This window comes from Triticum dicoccoides, chromosome 4A, assembly GCF_002162155.2.
Source record: "Triticum dicoccoides isolate Atlit2015 ecotype Zavitan chromosome 4A, WEW_v2.0, whole genome shotgun sequence".
Lineage (NCBI taxonomy): Eukaryota > Viridiplantae > Streptophyta > Magnoliopsida > Poales > Poaceae > Triticum > Triticum dicoccoides.
Window position 1 is genome coordinate 377,429,861 of NC_041386.1, and position 20,758 is coordinate 377,450,618.

General features: G+C 47.5%; 1 protein-coding gene across 5 annotated transcripts; it reads right to left on the bottom strand.

Annotated features, from left to right (window-relative positions):
• Positions 1-13,880: 13,880 nt before the first annotated feature.
• Positions 13,881-17,708, bottom strand: LOC119285956. Of its 5 annotated transcripts, none has more exons than XM_037565287.1 (9): positions 17,366-17,708; positions 16,783-16,908; positions 16,354-16,683; positions 16,021-16,255; positions 15,489-15,635; positions 15,280-15,404; positions 14,934-15,138; positions 14,357-14,604; positions 13,881-14,237 (listed from the first exon to the last, which is right to left on the bottom strand). In XM_037565287.1, exons 2-9 carry the CDS (start codon positions 16,887-16,889, stop codon positions 14,069-14,071), a joined length of 1,566 nt encoding a protein of 521 aa, XP_037421184.1. In that variant the 5' UTR covers positions 16,890-16,908; positions 17,366-17,708; the 3' UTR covers positions 13,881-14,068. The 5 variants fall into 5 exon arrangements, with proteins under 5 accessions (XP_037421184.1, XP_037421183.1, XP_037421186.1 ...); XM_037565286.1 differs by having other exon boundaries at positions 16,783-16,956; XM_037565289.1 differs by having other exon boundaries at positions 16,354-16,541; positions 17,366-17,707.
• Between the last annotated feature and the right edge of the window lie 3,050 nt (positions 17,709-20,758).

The window sequence follows — 20,758 nt, forward strand, 5'->3', positions numbered from 1 at the left end:
TTCGAAGGTGCATCCAATAAGTCCGAGCGCTCCTCAAGTTGAAGGTCCATAGAGCCAATCTTCAATGTCGCTCCTCCGTTCGCGAGATGTACCATGTAGACAAAAAGAAGGAAACAACAATGGAAGAGTGACCCATCCAATATGCATATTTGAGGATGGCTCAAAGGGAAGGAGTTCACTTTAGGAGATTCTCGCAAATGTTGGTGTTGCACATCGTGTATGCCTTCACATGACCAAATTGTCTCATGATGGTATCGCCTTGTGAATCCTTCAAAATGAAAGAACATGACAAACACTCGGAAAAATGAATGAGGTCAGCGGAGATGCAAAACCTATCATTCGTGTGGTAAAATACCCAACAAGTGTATGCATCATGCTCATCATAAGAAAGGACAAGGGGGCATTTTATAGTATGGAGGCATATAATGCGAGAACAACCAAATTCAATAGGCTCAATCCAACAAGCATGCATCACAAGTAAGGTGTCCAAGTCTCCAAGATCAATAAGCATAGATGCAACAATTGGAGGCAAGTGGCAATGAACAAGATGTATCATGTGAGAGGCACGAGCATATATGTCATCAACCCAAGAAAGCGAGTAAGAGTTGAACATGGGTGATACGACAAAGCAAGCAATCATGGTGATCAATTCAAGCAAGCTAGTAGTGCAAAGATGCAACATACTATAAGGAATCATGGCAAGCATGTCATGGGTGCAAATAATGTGCATGAATAATTCACATGGCATAGCACAAGCATGGAAGGAGGATATGAGCAAAATAGCATCAATAGCATGAGGCACATGATAAACATGGCAATAGTAACAATGATCTCCACCAAGCATGCGAATACACATAGGAGTAGCATAATGGTGAATCATGGGTAGATGCAAGCAAGGGTCACAATTGCATGGCAAAGACATAGAAATAGGCATACCATGTAAAGTGAACACGATATAATGGGCATAAGGTGACAAATGGTAAATAGCCCATAGCCGTGTGAGAGCCAGGTAGAAGATATGCGCGTAGTCCTTGCGTGAAGGGAATGGTGGTAAGGATAGTCCATGGGATCCCAAGTCATCATTGCTCTCAAGAGCTTGTTTCGTCAACTCTTGGGATTGAGAGGTTGACAAGTATACGTGAGTACCTACACAAAACAAAGCCAAAGGGAAAATTGTGTGTGCGTGGTAGATGTACACATCATCCATCATGATGCGCACGTGCAAGTGTTGGTTATCACAAAATAGCCAATGCTCAAATAAATGAGATGCGTGATATAGAAACATGTCATCCATCATGATAGGTTTGTTGTTATGTATAGCATAATGGAGACTCAAATTGTGTAATGCATAATGGGAAATATGTAGAGCATTGTTATTCATGGAATGCATACGATGCCAGCAATTATGAGAATCATGAAAAGTATGGAATGCATCAAAATCTCCTATTATGTATGTGGAAACTATGGGGGTCTCCTCATGAGCATTAATGGAATCATCATATGGAGAAAATGGACAACATTCAAAACAATACATATCCGAAGCTAGGTGGTCATGGCATGGCATACTTTAGTGAGAAACTTTACGGAGCGCAACTCAATTATCCCATCTATGACAAAGATCTATATTCTTTAGTGCGAATTTTGCATGAATGGGAACATTATCTTCGCCCTCATGAATTTATCATCCATACCAACCATGAAACACTTAAATACCTTAAGGGTCAAACTAAGTTGAACAAGCGTCATGCTAAATGGAGTGAGTTCATTGAGTCTTTTCCTTATGTCATCAAGTACATTAAAGGCAAGGAAAATGTTGTGGTGGATGCACTTTCCCGCATATGCATGCTTGTTACTAAACTTGAACTAAATGTCATTGGCTTTGAGCACATAAAAGACTTGTATGCGCATGATCCTACTTTTGCTATTCCTTATGCCAAATGTTTGACGCATACATCTTGGCAACGCTATTACATCAATGATGATTATCTTATGAGAGCTAACAAACTTTGCGTCCCCGAGTCTTCTCTTCGTTTGTTACTTTTGCAAGAATCTCATGGAGGAGGACTAATGGGACACTTTGGACACGACAAGACATTCGCTACGCTCTCCAAGAACTATTATTGGCCCAAGATGTTCCGCGACGTCAACCGCTTCACCAACCGATGCTCTACATGTTGCAAAGCTAAGTCTAAAGCTCAATCCCATGGTCTCTATATGCCTCTTCCAATTCCGTATCAACCATGGGAAGATATTAGCATGGATTTTGTGCTTGGTTTGCCTAGAACTAGAAATGGAAAGGATTCCGTATTTGTTGTTGTGGACCGATTCTCTAAGATGGCTCATTTCATTCCCTGCAACAAGATAGATGATGCTTCACATGTTGCCAATCTCTTTTGTAGGGAAATATTGCGCCTCCCTGGAGTACCAAAGACGATAGTCTCGGACCGCGACGTCAAGTTCCTAAGCTACTTTTGGAAAACCTTATCCGCCAAGCTCGGAATCAAGCTACTCTTCTCCACGGCATACCATCCACAAACCAACGACCAAACGGAGGTGACCAACTGCACACTCTCCACTCTAATTCGCGTGCTAATCAAGAAGAACATCAAGGAGTGGGAGGAGTGTATACCTATCACTGAGTACGCCTACAACCGAGCAAGACATTCGACTACCGACAAGTCCCCCTTCGAGGTCGTGTACGGTTTCAACCCATTGTCCCCATTGGACATTCTTCCTCTACCACTACAAGAGCACACAAACATGGACGCGAGTGCCCGAGTCAACTATCTCAAGAAGAAGCATGAAGATACAAGGCACATCATTGAGCGCCAAGTACAACGACTCACAACCAAGCTCAACCTCAACAAGCACCCCATGGTATTCAACATTGGAGATCTTGTGTGGCTACACCTTCGCAAGGACCGCTTCCCCCACGAACGCAAGTCCAAACTTCTACCACGAGCGGATGGACCCTTCAAGGTGCTTGAACGCTACAACAACAATGCCTACAAGATCGACATTCCATGCGACAAGTACTCTGTGAGCGACATCTTCAACGTCAAAGATCTCTCTCCCTACCATGATGATGAAAATTTCGATCCGAGGTCGGATCTTTCCCGAGGGGAGATGATGCGGAGCATCCTACGGTCATCCCCATGGACCTACCATCGTCTCACGAAGTGCCAAGAGGACCTATGACACGAGCTAGAGCTAGAGTTCTCGAGACCAAGGTGACTTCCTTCCTTAGTGATATCACATATGTTGGATTCAAGACCCCCTCTCGGGTGGCCCCATCAAGACCTCCTTTCGGAGAAGAACTGGCTACCCTTTGTATCGTCCCTTCTTGACTTTGCATCGTGTACCTCCCTTTGTGTTTCGAGAATCTAGCACATGTGTGACCGGATCTAGTTGGTTTGAGTGTTTCTCTTGTGTTTTCCTTTGTGTTTTCCCCTCGTGTTCCTCGTGTTCTTCACGGGATCCGCTCCTTTCATGAAAGATCGACCATCTAGAGTTCCACCCTACATCATACTGAGAGTCCCGAAAGGGGTCCAGGGGTCCACCGGAGCGGCCCACCTGCCCCCGGGGCCCACATGGGCTGTAGGGGGGCGCCCTATCCTACATGGGCCAGGGGCACCAGCCCCAAGAGGCCCATGCGCTAAGGAGAGGTGGAGAAGAAAGAGTCATAAGGGGGGAGGCCTCCCCTAGGTGCCTTGGGAGGGATGACTCCTCCCTTGGCTGCCTCCTCTCCTTGGAGGAAGGGCTAGGGCTGCGACCCAGCCACCCCCCTTGCCTCCTATATAAAGTGGGCGAGAGGGGCTGAACACACCAATTCCCACGCCCCGGCGGCAGCCCTACCTCTCCCATAACTCTGTTTTCTCCTTAGATTGGTTCCGACAGCGTTTGTCGAAGCCCTGCCGGCACTACGCCACCACCATCTCCACCACGCTATCGTTCTGTTTGAGATCCCATCTATTTCTCTACCCTTGTTTGCTGGATCAAGAAGGAGGAGACATCATCGAGCTGCACATGCACGTGTGCTGAACGCGGTGGTGTCGTCCGTTGATACTTCATTGTATTGGATCGCGATTGGATCATCAAGAGTACGACTACATCAACCGCGTAATATATGCTTCCGTTTAATGGTCTAGCAGGGTAGTGGACACACTCTCCCTTCTTGTTGCTATGCTTCTCATAGATAGATCTTGGATGATTCGTAGGAAACTTTTTGATTTTCATGCAATGTTCCCCATCAGCAGATTGAAGTAGTAAAGTAGATTGAAGCAGAAGAGGTGATATACGTAGTGTGTATGTACCTCATCCTGCTGAACACACTGGTCGTCAGCGCCAAATACATGCGCAACGGGCATATCTCCTTTCACCCCAGGACCACCCTTGCGCCATCATGTGCTCCTCCCCACCCTCAAGAATCCAGCCGGCTGACATGCATGGTCGTGGATGCAGCACCAGCCCCTTCGCTGTGAAGTTGTTCTCGTACCGTCTCGGGAGGGCCCCGGCGGGATTGGCGGTGTACGCAAATTAGAGCATCTCCAATAGCTTGTCTATATGGATGTCTATACTCGTTTTTCATGACGTGAGTCCAAAACAGGCGTCCAACCGCTTGTCTATATGATTGTCCAAATATACACATCCTCTAAATTGGCCTCGACAATGTTCATGCCTGGACAATGTGAAGGCGTTGTTTAAACTCAGTCGCAGTCATGATTTGTTCCTCTCCCTAGTGACGGCTGACCTGTCATGGTCCCTGTATATAGACGTTCTGATGCAAAACTGGATGTGTATATGAGGGAATCTTTTTAGACCATTGTCTATATGAATATATAGACATCTAAATATACACATGCTATTGGAGATGCTCTTAGAAAGGAAGATCACGTGATCATCTTCCTTGGTGTAGAAGGCCTTCAGGGGGAAGGAGCACTGATTGAGGAAGAAGCTGGGTGGCGGCGCAAGGTTAGCACCTGCTGCACGTTAAATCAACGAAAACGAGATTAGAGGAGACACATGCAACGACGTGTTACCTATGTTTGGGCCTTGATGGCTTGTTGGCCGCGTGGACAAAAAGGAAAATTAATACAAAGCATACGAAGGGGGAGTTGAACGAAGGTTGACAAAACACCAGGTGGATGCGCGACGTGGGTCGATGGATGGACAAAAGCGCTGGGCAGGACATGGTCCGGTTGGCAGGAAAAGGAACCTCAACTTCTTTTTAGATAATATATAAAATAATATATATTATCTAAAAAGAAGTTGAGGTTAGTTTTTGAGCGCGCCGAGAGGAGACATCAGTCCATCCCTCTCCATCTGCACCTGCAACAGAGGCCGAAGAGGAGCGAATCGCCGGGACAGCCGGAGGAATCGACGAGCCAGGACCCGGCGCAGGCGCGTGTGGCCGCGAGCCAGATGCAGGAGGCACCACGCGGACGGGGGCAACCACCAGCGATTGAAGCCGCGGCCTGGCAGAAGCGGCCACCGTCGCCGCCCAAGATGGGGGGAGGACGCTGCGGCGGCCGGCTTGGGAGCTGGCAGAGAGCAAGAAAGGGGCTGAGGGGAATCAATCACCGGGATCTCACCATTACTCACCTCATGCAGAGATACACATGGGAAGACCCGCCCGGAGACCCGGCCAACCAGGCAAGGGGCGGAAGCATCGATGGCCTCCCGCAAGGCAACGCAGGGGAGCACGCGGCCGAAAGCGCCATCAATGAAAGGCGAGACCGCTACGGCCGAGGTGGGTGGGGCGGGTGTGGCCGCCGAGGCCGGTGAGGGCGCTCGGGCGAGAGCCATTGCTAATGTGCTCCAGATCTATTTTCTTTCTGCGGGCTTTGTTGCTTTTCCTGGCCAAAGTTCGAACAATGATGTCGATGTGGAGGATGTGTCTGGCCGCCGCTGGGGCAGAAAATGACTATGCCATCCTCATACTAAAGATGGATCAAAGCAGCTGCGGGAGAAGAAATCCACGGCAACATCACCTGCACGGATATTGATAGCAACAACACCGTGCAGCTAGATGATCTCGCCTCCTCCCTTGCACAGCTACACCTTGGGCCCTGCTACCCCTCCATCGCCATTTACTAGCCTAGGAGGAGATCGAGGAGGCGTTCTCTATTATTTTATATATTATCTAAAAAAACTGGCGTGGCGCCAGGCACGCGCTGCCGCCCAGTTTCCAAAAGATCCGCGCCATGAACGCCCTCCCTCAACTGCTGCCGCTGATGCATTCAAGAGGCGTTTTGGCAATGCTTGCTATCGTTGTCTGGGCTCGAGGCACAAGTTCTTCGAGTGCTGTGACCCTATTACTTGCTACTCCTGCAAGCGCTCGGGTCACCTTGAGTGTAGCTGCCCGGAGCACACGAAGCTCAGCCTCGAGTTCTCCCGCCCACCTACTCCCTCAGGCCCTGCTGCTGCTGCTTCCTCGTCGTGTCCGTCGGCGCCACCCGCGTTGGCGCCACCTGCCCCGGCCCCCTCTGTGCGCCGCTTCGCTTCGCCGGCGCCTGTCATGGCCTACATCCCTGGCGAGGCGGCAAGAAGGCCAGCAAACTCAAGCTGCACTGTGGTCAGCACCCCTGCCATGGAGGAGGAGGCCCATCGTCTACGCTCGACCGCCCTCATCCTGTCCGCGGCTGGCCACTGCTCCGGCATTTCCGCTGACATGGTGGCGCAGGCTGTGGAGCGCGTCTTTCGCTTTCCGCGCGGCGACATTGCTGTGGCGCCCTTCTTCCCCGACGACTTCCTCCTCACCACGTTCCGGCCTGCCCAACGGGACGTTGCGCTTGAGCAGCGGGGCATCGAGGTGGCCAGAGTGCACTTCAAGTTCAGGCCTTGGCTCCCTCCCCCCGGGACCAACCACATCTAGCGCTACTACTGCTGTGTGGCCATTGAGAGGCTGCCGCTGAACTCGTGGGACTGGGCGAGCGTCCAGGAGGTCCTCGGCAAGGACTGCGACCTGGACCTCATCGAGCGCCAATCCTCCACCAAGGCCAACTGCTCGGCGCTCTTCACTTGGCTCTGGACTTGGCACCCCGATAAAATCCCTCGCGCCTCCGACTTCAGTGTCCTGCAGCGACCCGACATCGTCCGGCCCCGTGAGTTCCTGCCGGAGGGCACCCCTGTGGAGGAAGGCAAGGAGGGGCCTTCCTTCCCGGTGCTCATCCACCTCGACGTGGTCAAAGACTACACCCCGATCTCGCCTTCTGCCTCGTCGGTGCAGGGCGAGCTGGCGAAGTGGCCGCGTACCTACAGCTTCAAGGGCAAGTGGCGGTTCGGCGTTCGTGATGGTGATGGCAGGGCCGGGTCGGTGGGCTCCAGCTATGCTCTCCCTGGCGGCCGTCGTAGTGATGATGATGGCGGCGATGGGGGAGGCAACAGCCGCCATGGGGAACTCGCGGTGGTATGCGCAAGCGGCTCCAGAAGTTGCGTTAACAGGCAATGTGCAGGGACAACAACGGTAGAGAGCCTGAACCCCAGCGCCATCGGTGCCGCGCTGCTGATCCCTCCGGTGAGGCTTCGATGGAAAATTCAGTTCCGGCGGCCGTGTTCGAGCATGCTCAGAGGCTGAGCCATACACCCGTCTCCGTCTCCGTCATGCCGGAGCTCCGCACTCTGGAGGTGGTGATGGGTATGGACCTGCTGCCTAGGGCGCAGCCCGGCGCTCTGTTGGTTGCTGACGTGCCTGCGGTCGGCGCGGGCTCGCTGCCAGGGGCGCAGCCCGACACTCAGACGTCTGATGCTGAGACGTTTCTTGGCACGGACCTGCTGCCCAGGGCGCAGCCCGACACGATGACGGCTAAAGGCCCAGACAGTGATGCGAGGAGTGTGGCTGATTTGGGGGCTATTAGAGGTTGGACTCATGCTGATTTGGCTGAGATGGTGCAGCCTTATGACCTGCCTCCCTCTGCGCTTATTGGTCGGGCGCTCCTCTTTGGTCAGGGACACAAAAGATGGGTGGTGTGGACCTGCCCAGCAGCTGCTCTGCTTGGGCTGGGGAGCCTGGGGTCATGCGTGAGTGGAGTCTCGTCCCCACCATTGGAGGCCTAATGCAGATCTTCTCCCCTAACCGCCAGCAGCAACATGGTCATGCTTGGACCAGCATGGTGATCGTGGATGCTGATGTATCTTCCTCTCTGCACCGCAGCTGCAGCTCTGAACTCCCTCCTCTGCCACCCTCTTTGGGTTCTTGCAGCTTGCCTGCTTGGGTTCCTCCTTTCCAGGGCATGATGCCACCGGCGTGCCATCGGCTGCCTGGGAGACGCCGGTTTTCTCTCCGAGCTCATGCTGGTTGCCTAGCTGGGCCGAGCCTCAACCTCCCCTGCCGCTGCTTTCCAGCTGGGCCGTCGGGCCTGATGTGGGGTTCGAACCTGGAGTGGAGACCGCCCTGTCTAGCCAGCCCTGCCCTGGTACTCTATGGACCGAGAACCGTTGGGAGCCAAGTTCTACAAACCAACAATCCATTGAAGAGCAGAAAGCAAGACGCGCGCTGGCAGAGGCAAACCTATTCTGGCCCGGGTCTGCTCTCTGCGATCACTGCGAAGGTTGTCGAACTCCACTTGGATGAACAAAGGCAATTCATCGGAAAAATTGCATCACTCCTGTCCGTTTCAATTCTGGGGACCCCTCCTGCCTCTACGCCCTCCCCTCGAAAGCTGAAGCAGCGGCTGTTGAGCGCTGTCAAAGCTTCCCGTCAGAGCTCCAGACTTCAGTGTATGCAATCCACTCTGTCCTCATCTAGGAGATCACAAGCCGCCATCAGCGTCAAGCTTGGGTTCATCAAGCGCCTAGAGGACTTCAACGATGACACTTTGCTGACCTATCTTCAATTCTTCCGCACGCCTTTGCCTCTGGAGAACATCGCCAAGCTGGCGGAGATTGCGGGTCTGTCCTCCCCGGCCCAGCTGCAGCTTCCTGACGCTGAATTGCGGGCGATCTTGGAGGAGCTTGCTGGCCACGCTGCCTAGGCTCCCCTGCTCCGCTGTGTTGCACCTTAGTTTCCCATGATTTATCTTCCTCTGAACTTTATGATGCGTACTGTTGGGCGCCTAGTGGCTGCCTTGTATCCTATTTGCTAGGGTTGGCTTGCCCCTAACCTGTCTAAGTGGACCTATGTGTTTCCTTATGATTAGTCCTCTTTCTGTTGCTAGTTGGAATGTGAGAGGTTTAAACAGCGGAGCCAAACGGGCTGCGGTGCGCGCCATGCTTGACCAGTTGTCATGCTCGATCATTTGCTTGTAGGAATCCAAGATAGCACGGTTGCTGGATCAGACATCACCGAAATTGTCGGATCCACTTTTGATCAACACGCGGTGCTTCCTGCTAATGGCACTCGGGGCGGTGTGCTGCTCTGCTGGCGCACGGATCGCCTTTGCGCCTCCGCAATCGTGGTGCGCCATTTCTCGATCACGGCCACCTTTTGCCCTCTTGGCCTCCTGGGGCAGACGTAGGCTTGGACGCTAACAACGGTCTATGGGCCGCATGACTATGAGCACAAGCAGGCCTTTTTGAATGAGATTGCTGACATTCACAACTCGATGGCTGGGCCGTGGCTAATCATCGGCGACTTTAACCTGATCACGGACCCATGTGACAAAAACAATGATAGAATTTGCCGCCGCTGGATGAATAAGTTTCGCCGCACTCTGAATAACTCTAGCCTTCGCGAGCTTCCTCTCATTGGTAGAAGGTTTACATGGAGTAACGAGCAAGACTCGCCCACACTAGTTAGGCTTGATCGTGCCTTTTGCAATGTTGCCTGGGAACTGTTGTTCCCGGCTGCGAAACTTCTCCCGCAAGCCTCGTCCATCTCGGACCACTGCCCGCTTCTCCTCCGCAGCGAGGTGATAATCAAAACTAACCGAAGATTCAGATTCGAAGCATACTGGCAGCACATTCAGGGTTTCCATGAGGTGGTACAGCACTCGTGGTCTAAACCAGCCGGTAGCCGCTGCCCGATCTCACGTTTCAATCACAAGTTGTGGCGACTCAGCAAGGATCTTAGAGCTTGGAGCAAGTCCATCGTAGGGGATATTAACAAGCAGCTGTGCATGGCCAACGAAATTGTTTTGCAGCTGGACATGGCACAAGATTTCCGTGCCTTGTCGATTGAGGAGAGGAACTTGCGCTCCAAGCTCAAGTCAAGGAGTTTGGGTCTCTCGGTTCTGCTTAAGATCAAATTAAGGTAGAGAAGTCGGGTGCTTTGGCTTATGGCCGGTGATGCTAACACCCGTTTCTTTCAGCGGAAAGCGAACGCCAGGCATGACCACAACACGATCCACGTCATGCATGGACCCTCTGGCCCAGTTACTAGTTCCATGGCGATGACAGATTTGGCTCATCATCATTTCACAAATGTCTTCGGCACCGAACGACGCACTTCTTCTGCTCTGCTTTGGGACAAGTTGGATCTGGACCATGCCGACCTCTCTGATCTTGAGGGGAGCTTCTCGTTGGCGGAGGTCAAGCAAGCCATTGACGACATACCTTCGGAGAAGGCTCCTGGGCCGGATGGATTTTCGAATGGCTTCTACAGATGTTGTTGGGATACTATCAAGGGCGACGTGATGGACGCCTTACATCAGCTGCACCAACTTGATTGCAGAGGTCTCGCGCGCATTAACAAGGCTTTCATTGTCCTCATTCCTAAGATGCATGGCACTGCTAATATCAAAGACTTTAGACCGATCTCTCTGATCCATAGTCTTGTCAAGTTGTTCACTAAACTGCTCGCGAGGCGCCTCGCGCCCAAGCTAGCGGAGCTTGTCCATCCTTGCCAAAGCGCTTTTATTAAAAAGCGAAGCATCCAGGAAAATTTTCTTTACGTTCAGAACACCATCAGATACCTGCACAAGACTAAGAAGCCTTCTGTGTTGCTCAAGTTAGATATTGCTAAGGCCTTCGACTCGATTTCCTGGACATATATCCTTGACATGATCCAAGCAAGAGGTTTTGGTGCCCGTTGGTGGGACTGGATCGCCATGCTCTTACGCACCTCCTCTTCAAGGATACTTATTAATGGCCAACAATCGGAGGATGTTTTGCACAGGCAAGGACTTCGGCAGGGGGACTCTCTCTCCCCCTTCCTTTTCATTTTAGCAATGGATCCGCTGCACAGAATTATGAATTTGGCCATGGATGCGGGTATGCTCTCCAAATTGCCGGGGAGACGGAATTTGATGCGTTGCTCCTTCTATGCCGATGACGTTGCGCTATTCATGAACCCAACTGTGAGGGATGCCCGTATGATTAAGCTTCTGCTGGAGTGCTTCGCGAGTGTCTCTGGCCTGCACACCAACGTCACCAAGAGCTCGGCCATGCCTATTAGGTGTGATGCTCTTGACTTGCCTTCTATCCTTGCCCCACTTGGCATCCCGGTGAAACATTTTCCGACAACCTACCTTGGCATGCCGCTCTCGCTTCAGAATCTGACCAAGATCGACCTGGACCCCCTGATCTACAAATTTGGGAAGAAGCTGTCCTTTTGGCGCGGTGGGCTCATGGCGAAAAGTGGACGCCTGGTACTTCTAAAGTCGAATCTCACGGCCCTGGTAATCTATATGATGACAGTTCACCGGTTACCTGCCTGGGCTATAAAACGCCTCACTCAGTTATGCCGCGCTTGGCTGTGGTGCGGCGAAAGCACATGCAACGGTGGCCAATGTAGAGTCGCCTGGAGTCTCATTTGCCGGCCGAAGCAGCTTGGAGGCCTCGGCGTTATGGATTTTAGGAAGTTTGGCATGGCCTTGCGACTTAGATGGCTATGGTCTGCCTGGCAGGAACCGACCAGGCCTTGGGTGCATGGCCCTTTGCTGTGCGATGATACTGAAAGGGCACTGTTCTCTATGGCTACGTGCATTATGTTGGGCGATGGCACTTTGGCTAGATTTTGGCATGACCGTTGGCTGAGTGGGCAGTGCCCCAGAGTCATCGCCCCCAACCTGTACAAGATATCGACTCACAAGAATAGGACGGTGAAGGAGGCTCTCACTGGAGAGGCTTGGCTTTCGGACCTGGCAAGGGGTTTAACTGAACACATGACCTCAGAACTTCTGAACCTGGCCGCACTGCTGGATACGGTCGAGCTTTCTCATGGCCATCGTGATGAGATTTCATGGCGCATGTCCATGGATGGGGTCTATTCTGCTCGCTCGGCGTACCTGCTACAATTCGAGGGCTCTGTTCCCATGGACGGTTTCAACCTAATTTGGTCAGCTTGGGCGCCTGGGAAGTGCAGATTCTTTATCTGGACCGCAGTCCTTGGGAAGATTCTAACTGCCGATGCTCTGTTACGGCGTGGTTGGAAGAATAATTATTTCTGCTCACTTTGCGAGCGCAACCTTGAGACACCGCTTCATCTACTGGTGGAATGCTCTTGGGTCGTGGACATCTGGGCCTCCACGGCCTCGCTCACGAGCCTGCCTTTGCTTGCACCGGCGACTTGGACTAGCTGCGCCAACTTCAAGGACTGGATGGGTTCCCGCATGGTTCGCGCTCCGCCAAGTAAGAAGAAGGGCACGCTATCGCTGATCCACCTGATTTCCTGGGAAGTTTGACGCGAACGGAACAGGCGTTTGTTCCAGAATGAGGCTATGACCAAGGTGGCTCTTGGACGCAAGATCGCTAAAGAAATTAGACTTTGGAATATGGCCGGAGCCGGCATTCCTTTTGATCCGGGCTGAGTCCCTTTGCCTTTCTTTTCTTGTTTTGCACCTAGTTGCCTTGTTTCTGGTGCTTGCCCCTTAGGTCCTTTTGTATTTGGCTCCCCTTCCTGATCAATGAATTTGGCAAATCTTATGCCAACATTAAAAAAAATAGAGAAATATTGTGGGAGCGACGCCACGGAGCGTGGCTCATCTCGTTCAAAGGCAGCCCATGTGCTTTTGTTTTGTTTTTTAAAAAGAAGGATGACCCCAGCCTCTGCATCTGGGAGATGCATACGGTTACTTTATTGATTATTCACGAGGATCTTATAAAGTATTACAACGAAATGCCTGAATCCATCATCTTTGCAATATATGCCACTACTCCTATCCATATGATGAAGGGGTGCTACCTGGGCCAAATACCCGGTCTACTCACCTAAGCCTATCATCAAAAGCCAGAAGCCCCAGCCGAGCCACATACCGGGTCTGGGGCATAAACTGGTCTGACGCACTCACATGTGTCGTCGCCGCCATCTTTCATAGGTCCGTCTTCAGAGCAGATATTGAGGCTTCTACCTTGTCAGGCCACTCCGCCATCGATGCCACCTTGACGCCAGACAACTACCTCCACCTGCGCGAGTCCATCACCGCGCATCGGGCGCCGAGTCTCCACTGCACCACACCGCCGAGATCCGCCACTCATCAATGTGAAGGATGAAGTACCGCTCCACCAAAAAAGGCGCCCGCTGGTCCCTCGAACCCGTGTACGCCTCCAAGAATGACGCCCCCAAGGAGGAAACGACACCAACGCGCCGCCGTCATCCGATCAACTGATCTAGGATTTCCCCCGGAGGTAGCGGATAGAGGTCTAGAACTTCTCCACGGCGATGCCTTCAAGAAGGTAATGACACCACAGGGTGCCACCAACGCCGGTCTTGGCATCAAGCCGAGCACAAGGTTTTCACCCGGATCCGCTCGAAAAACCTCCATCACGTATTATGTGCACGGGTCACCGCCGATCTGTGCCGCCACACATGGAGCATGCCGCACCAGCCAGATCAAATCTGTCCGGAGGGCACAACCCGCATGGTGCCGACCCAACCACCAGGCCCTCTATGCCGCCACCGCCGATCCGAGGTCAGATGGTGTGTCGCCGCAGACCCGGCCGCCGATCCGGTTTTGTTTTGTTGTCTAGGCGAAATCTTTCGACTCAACTTGACTGCCGGTGTATTTATCTCTTTTGGAAAATAAGTAGCAATGTCTTTGAGTTGGTAAGATTAGGATGGTAACAAATTAAATAATCTCCTTATACATAACCCGCAATGAAACACTACAATAAAGAGCACAAGACAATCATCTTTGAGAGTAACAGGTGACAATACTGAATTTGTCAAAATGAAAGCTGAAGAAACACTACTTCATCTCCAGCCCAGCGATTGCCTTATCCCAGAAAAAATCAGTCCCAGAGATCTCCCTATCATGGACACCCAGAAGTAGGACACCGCAGCGCTCACTCTAGCCACGACTGCCCGTGCAAAAGGCATTGCAATATCCGACAACTCCAAGAAAAGGCTGTAGTAATACCTCCTGCAACAGATGACGGAGAAGAATGTTACAAGAAAAATGAAATCTTAATCCAAGTCGCACAAAAAATATGTTAATGATCTTTTTCATGAAACAAAAAGCAGACAAGAGGTGGACGATACCATCCAGTCAGTGCTCTTAGCTCCTTTGTCCTTCTCACAGGAAGAGAAAATGGGCTTATGCAAACATAATCCAGGTGAGTAGATGTGGAAGGATTTCGAAATGCAATGGTCAACCAATTAGTTTTATCAGGTCGATTATCTGCTGTGTTCTTGCATGATCTTCTGCATAGAACATATAACTCAAACCTGTCCTCGTACATTGAAACAACTGACTCGAAATACTGGTGCAACCACCCGTTAATTGCCACCTTCGAAGAGATAAAATAGATTAGCATGCAATTATCAAAACCTAAAAGTGCATGAAAGTTGGAATATTTAAGACTTACAGTATCAAATTGCTAAGTAGGACACATCATAACATGAGAATCTTTCCAAGAAAATGATAACAGGAGAATTAAGGGAAAGGGCAAATGGATAATCCAGAATTAGACTATTCACGTGTGTCCTTAAATATTCACACAAATATATTTGCTTGGTAGTTAAAAATTCTTATCAGGTCAAAAGATGACAATGCGAATATATATACCCAACAAAGTAATAAAGAACAGTATCAGCTTACACAGCCGACAACCATTACCTCATTACGCTGCTTTTGAAGTTCTCTTGTCGATAGAGAACATAAAGCTAAGCTGGAGCCAACAACCTCAGTAGGCATGTCACCATCAACTGACATGATCTCTAGATAAATACTAGCAATCACATCAGCCAAGAAAATTACCAGGTCCTCCAAAATCCTTGCTCCATTTTCAGCCAGAAATTTAGTATCAAAATAGCTATCAGACCTGCCACAGCGAAAAAGAGATAAAGATGTAACTATGGACCTTACGGAGGCCTATTACATTCTTACATATGGCATTAAATTAAAAACGGGAAGAAATTGAACAGCACAAGACTAAGCATCAAGAAGGGCATACGGATAGTACCTTGCAGAACCAAATCTTATGAAAAAGAGCAGGTCCAAATAGAGCTCAACTTTCCCTAATCTGTTGAATCTCTTCAAGATCCCATTGTCTTCCTTTATTTTTCTACTAATCACCATCATAAGCTTCTGGAATAGAAAAGGAATAAAAATAAGATAGTTGGAGGATAGCCAATATAGAGAAATGGAAGGCAGTTCAAACTGATGACATACCTCATCGATCTTGCCATTTTCCAGGGCTTGCTCTTCTTCGATCCATTTCATAAATGCTGGTTCAATCAAGCTATCTATCAACATAACTGACACTTCCGACCACCTGATCCCATCTAGAAGTTGAAAACTTCCAGAGACATTTCTTGCCTGCATGGGCTCAGACCACGTTATAACATGTATATGAATTTAAAACATACTATAACATTGACAACAATTGGGTCAAATGCTACTTGAACATAAAGGAAATCTTAAAAATCAACTGCACTTCACTCCAGAAATTCTGGTGCACAACCATAATGATTTTATTCAACTAGTCAACGAATATTTGGAAAACACCGATACAACATGGACTATGATGCTACTTTACCAACAAAAACATACAGGAAGAGAGCATTACCATTTTGGTACATAATAGCTCAGCTTCTGCCTACTAGCTTATCTAAACTCGGAGAAGTATGCATGGGCAATCTTCAATATTCACTAATATATACCCAAAATATTTATGAAAAATAAATTATAGTGCATTTCTTGCCTCCATTTCAAGATGTTGAAATGTGATCAGAAGAAGCCGCAACCTGGGACCTCCATGAATTGCAAGCATACTCAAAGGATAGTTTGTCCTATCATTTTTTAGTCCTTCATCTCTGCTGTCAGAACTGGTATCTTGACCATTTGCTTCTAAGGCTTCAGAAAGTTTAGCCCTCACTTCATTCCATGTATCATTGGGGTCAGACGCTGTACTCTTGTCAAGCAAACGTTTTCCATTCCTAGCAATTGCCAGAGAAAACTGCATTAGCAGTCATAATTTTTTCTGTCAAACAAATTTTTTGACATCTAAAAGCGACATTAAAGCAGCTACTCTTACCTACCAGAATCAGAGGAGATTGGTGCTGTAAGATGTTGATTGGCGCTGGGATTTCGGGTGCGGGGTATTGTAGGTCGAGAGGGTGCAACCCCAGCCAAATATGCAAAAACTACGCTGATAGTCAGAAGCGCTTCATCGGAGAGCAACATTAGATTTGGTGAGATCACACTCTCTGAACCCATCATTGACTGAAAGAAATAACATCTAACTTGAGTCTCCAGCTTGTAACCCCTTCCATGAAACTTATAAGAGGTAAATGCACAGCTTTTCCGCTGTTTCGCTGAATTAAATTTGGGCAGACATGGAAGGGGAATTTTATGAATGTAGTTCCTACAAATATGGAATAGCCCAAATGAAATACAAGTAACCCAACAACTCTATATGGTCCATATTAGTAGTGATATCACAAAAACCGAAGAACAAAGCTACCTCTTTGACATCCTGATTGATATGTTTCGTGGGGAGAGCTTGCCGCTGGATTGGGTCCATCCCCCACGATACTGGCCTCCCATTGTTGCCAAGGAGCACTCGGCCATTACAAGAGAATCCCCAGGTCTTGATCAAAACATCAAAAACGTAAAGAAGGGGAAACAAGCATGCCTTCTGAACAACAAAGCAAGGATAATAATCTTAGGGACAACAGCACAGCGAAGGAAGAGCATCTCAGTCGACATGCCCGGATGCAAGAACTGTTCCATTTCTCGCTGGCGGCAAAGCTGGGCACTGCCGGCGGCATCTAAGTCCCCAATTTCTCCATCTAATAATTCCCAAATCCCAACAGGTCTTCCACATCACACCACACCACACCAGTGGATCCAAAAAACCACATACATTTGCAGACTACTAAACAAAAACAAGAATCCTAAGGGAAATATCCACTAAACAAGACGCAATGATCGAAAGGCTTCTTAGAGAAACGAAACAAACAAATCCTAAGTTTTTTTCGGTGGATAGAAAACCAGCGCCAAGAAAACAAGGGGGGAAAGCTAAGAAAAAAGGATAATCAACTTACGGGGGAGGAGGAGGCAGCACGACACTCCAACCGCAGGTTGCGGGTTCAGGATCTGCCTCGCACGGATCGGCCCAGCCTAGAACTGATTCCTGGCAGGAGCGGTCGATGATTCTAATGGTGCCCGCTAATTTATCCCTCGAATTATTCCTCGTTTTTTACTGAAGCGGCAACAGTACTAGCACAACAGCGACTTGTTTATGCAAACATCAAAACTGAGAGAGAGAGTGCGGTCGGTCTACCGAATCGTCGCTGAACCGTGGAGCCAGCGTGCTGCTGAGAGAAGGAGGGTCTACGCTCCAAGGTGGTGGGGTCGCGTCCACGCGAGGATGAGGAAGCGTTATCAGTGAGGACGAGGAGTGAGTCTATTTCTGTGGACATGGCATGGGCGCCGACGTGGGCCTGCTTTACCTTTTCCTTTTGCTTGGGATTATTCCTTGGCCGAAAGCAATAGCCTCATCCATCGTACAATAATATTATGCTAGATATAGATACACCGAGCAAAATATCATTTTAATTTGCAATGTATAGATCCAAGCAGTTTATTACTCCTTCGTTCCTAAATATAAGTCATCTTAGAGATTTCAATACAGACTATATATTCATTTGCTCCGTATGTAGTCCGTATTAAAATCTCTAAAAAAAGTTATATTTAGAAACAAAGGGAGTATTATGTTGTGATAAATATTTTCTAATACATATAAGTTAAACAAAATCAAGATGAAATTCCGGATGAAGTTCATCGCCATGATTCATATTGCATTACTTTTTTTTTTGCGGGTGATATACTGCATTACTTATCCTAACACTCCGAACCAAATACAACATCCATCCCAAATTACTTGTCTTAGATTTATCTAGATAAGAGTGTATCTAATCTAACACTAAAACATGTCTAGATACATCCGTACATAAAATAATATAAGACAAATAATTCGGGACGGAGGGAGTACCTTACAACTTGTGTGATATTGGTTTCATATTAAAGTTCTTTATACCAAAGAAGAGAATGGGAGGCCAGACAATATAGTAATAAAATCCGCAACATGTATGCTTTAGAGATAAATAAAGTGGAACCAATCTAACTTACAAACTTATAGACGAAGACATCGAAGCACTTGTTGAATCCTTAAAATGTAATGTTTATAGTTGAATCAACCGTTTTACTCAAGATGTCAATTCTTTAGTAAGTGTTTTAGTTATTTCAGTTTTAAACTTATTAGGTAAGGTTTAGACAGTTGATCCCGTACTTTCATGTGAAGTATTGACAAATAATTATATATGCAACATACTTCATTCAAACAAACATAATTCTATAAATGTCAATAAAAAATTCACTAAAAGTATAATTGTCAAATGGTCTGTCTGTGAAACTAATTGGAAGTCTATTTTTACAGAAGAGAAACTATCCCACTTACATATAGATCATCGTCGACAGACCCATCCTTCACTCCCTTCCATCTTCTTTATCCTCACCAAATCTCATCTCCCCAAACTCCATGTTGCAAGTCACATAACCAGCACCGGCACACGCCACGACGACCACGTGCCATGCTGTCGTCACAGAGCTCCCCAACCTTCCCGCCACATGTCGCAGCTCCGCCTTCCTATGGTCCGCGCCTTCCATTGCTCCCCTTCCTCGCTCATGATCCCTCTCTGGCGCTGCATCAGATGAAATGTATACATGTGGGTGGCAACAGATAATTTGTTGTAGAAAAACCATATCTTGAATTACATCACAAGCCACAAATATCTAATTATTGAAAATGCATTCTTGATTAACTTTGGAATTCTAAAAAGCCTTTGGTGACAATGCTAGTCCATCTTTTACAGAAAATAATAATTGGTGCGCGCTCCAGAAAGAATGCAGGTGGTAAATGTTATCTGTGATAAAACTTACAAAGCTTATTTAAACTGAATATCCATATATCCAGGATTCTAGGTATATTCAATGAGCACACTACCAGTCATTTTCAAATAAAAACACGAGGAAATGCATTCCAAATCCTTATTAGAGGAACACCATTACTAAGTCAATAATGACATCAGGATATTACGAGGATCATCTTGTGGTATCCCCTGCTCAACCTTTCCAACAAAATCAACTCCAACATCAGCAGCTTTGATGTATATCCCACCACCTAGCTGGGCAATAAGAGGGCAATAAGCGACGTAGCAAAACCATATCCGACATGAGAAGAGGCACTACGCAAAATCAAGTGAAATCATCAACATTGTTGTATTTCTGTTGACCCACTCTACTTGATCATGTTATTGATTATTATTGTTCTCCCTTCGCAACACACGGGCATGTTTGCTAGTTGCATAAAAAATACGCACGCAGGTTTGCAGCTTCAAGCTTATCACCACATAATGTGGATCAATTACAGCGAGCAATCTGCAAACTTACTTTCCTTTTCAGTGAGGGCACCTATATTTTTTCTAAATGAGTTATATCATGAAATCAAACTTTAGTGTTGCTCCATTTGTGGTAATTATGCCCATCTTTTGTCTGGTGTTTTAGAATGCTCACAGTCGAAGTTTTAAATGTGGCCAGCAATATAGTCAAAACTGTATAGACTTTCCATGTGAAGACTATACATAACATAGTACAAGACTATCCACTCAAATTTCCAGTGTTAGTCGCATTGTAGTATTTCCCAACAAATAATTGTTGTTTTATTTATATCTTAGAACATGTGCGCATCAATTCTTAAAAGAATTACCATTAATATGTTTGAAACTATATAAATTGTGAAAAATAATAACTACTACCCATGTCTCTATTTATATGGCGCCAATAATATATGATTCGCATTTCAGAAAAAATAGAGACATATATTATTGGTCTAGACATATATTAAATAGAGACATAGTTTTAAATAGAGACATAGTATATATGTCTATATATGTCTATATACATTATTTAATATATATATATGAATCACATTTTAGAAAAAATATATGTCTCTATTATTTCAGTGGACATAGTTTTAATATATGTCTATATACATTATTTAATATATGTCTCTATTTAATATATGTCTAGACCAATAATATATGTCTCTGTTTAATATATGGCGCCAATAATATATGTCTCTATTTAAAACTATTAACCAGGTTTTGTGATTGTTCCTTGACCAATAATATATGATTCACATTTCAGAAAAAATACCGCTGGAAAATATTTTATATTACAAACTCAATGGTTAATTTTTGTGAATTGGCCCACTTTTAATTGGTCAAAAGTTGAACCCCAAAATATGTCGGGGGCATGTAAACAAAGGACAAAGGAGTATATATAATGTTAAAAGTATTTGTGACATCAAAGTATCTTTAAAAGTTCATGGTGAAAAAAATATTCATGCCTACAAGAGATATACAGTTTGTAACCTT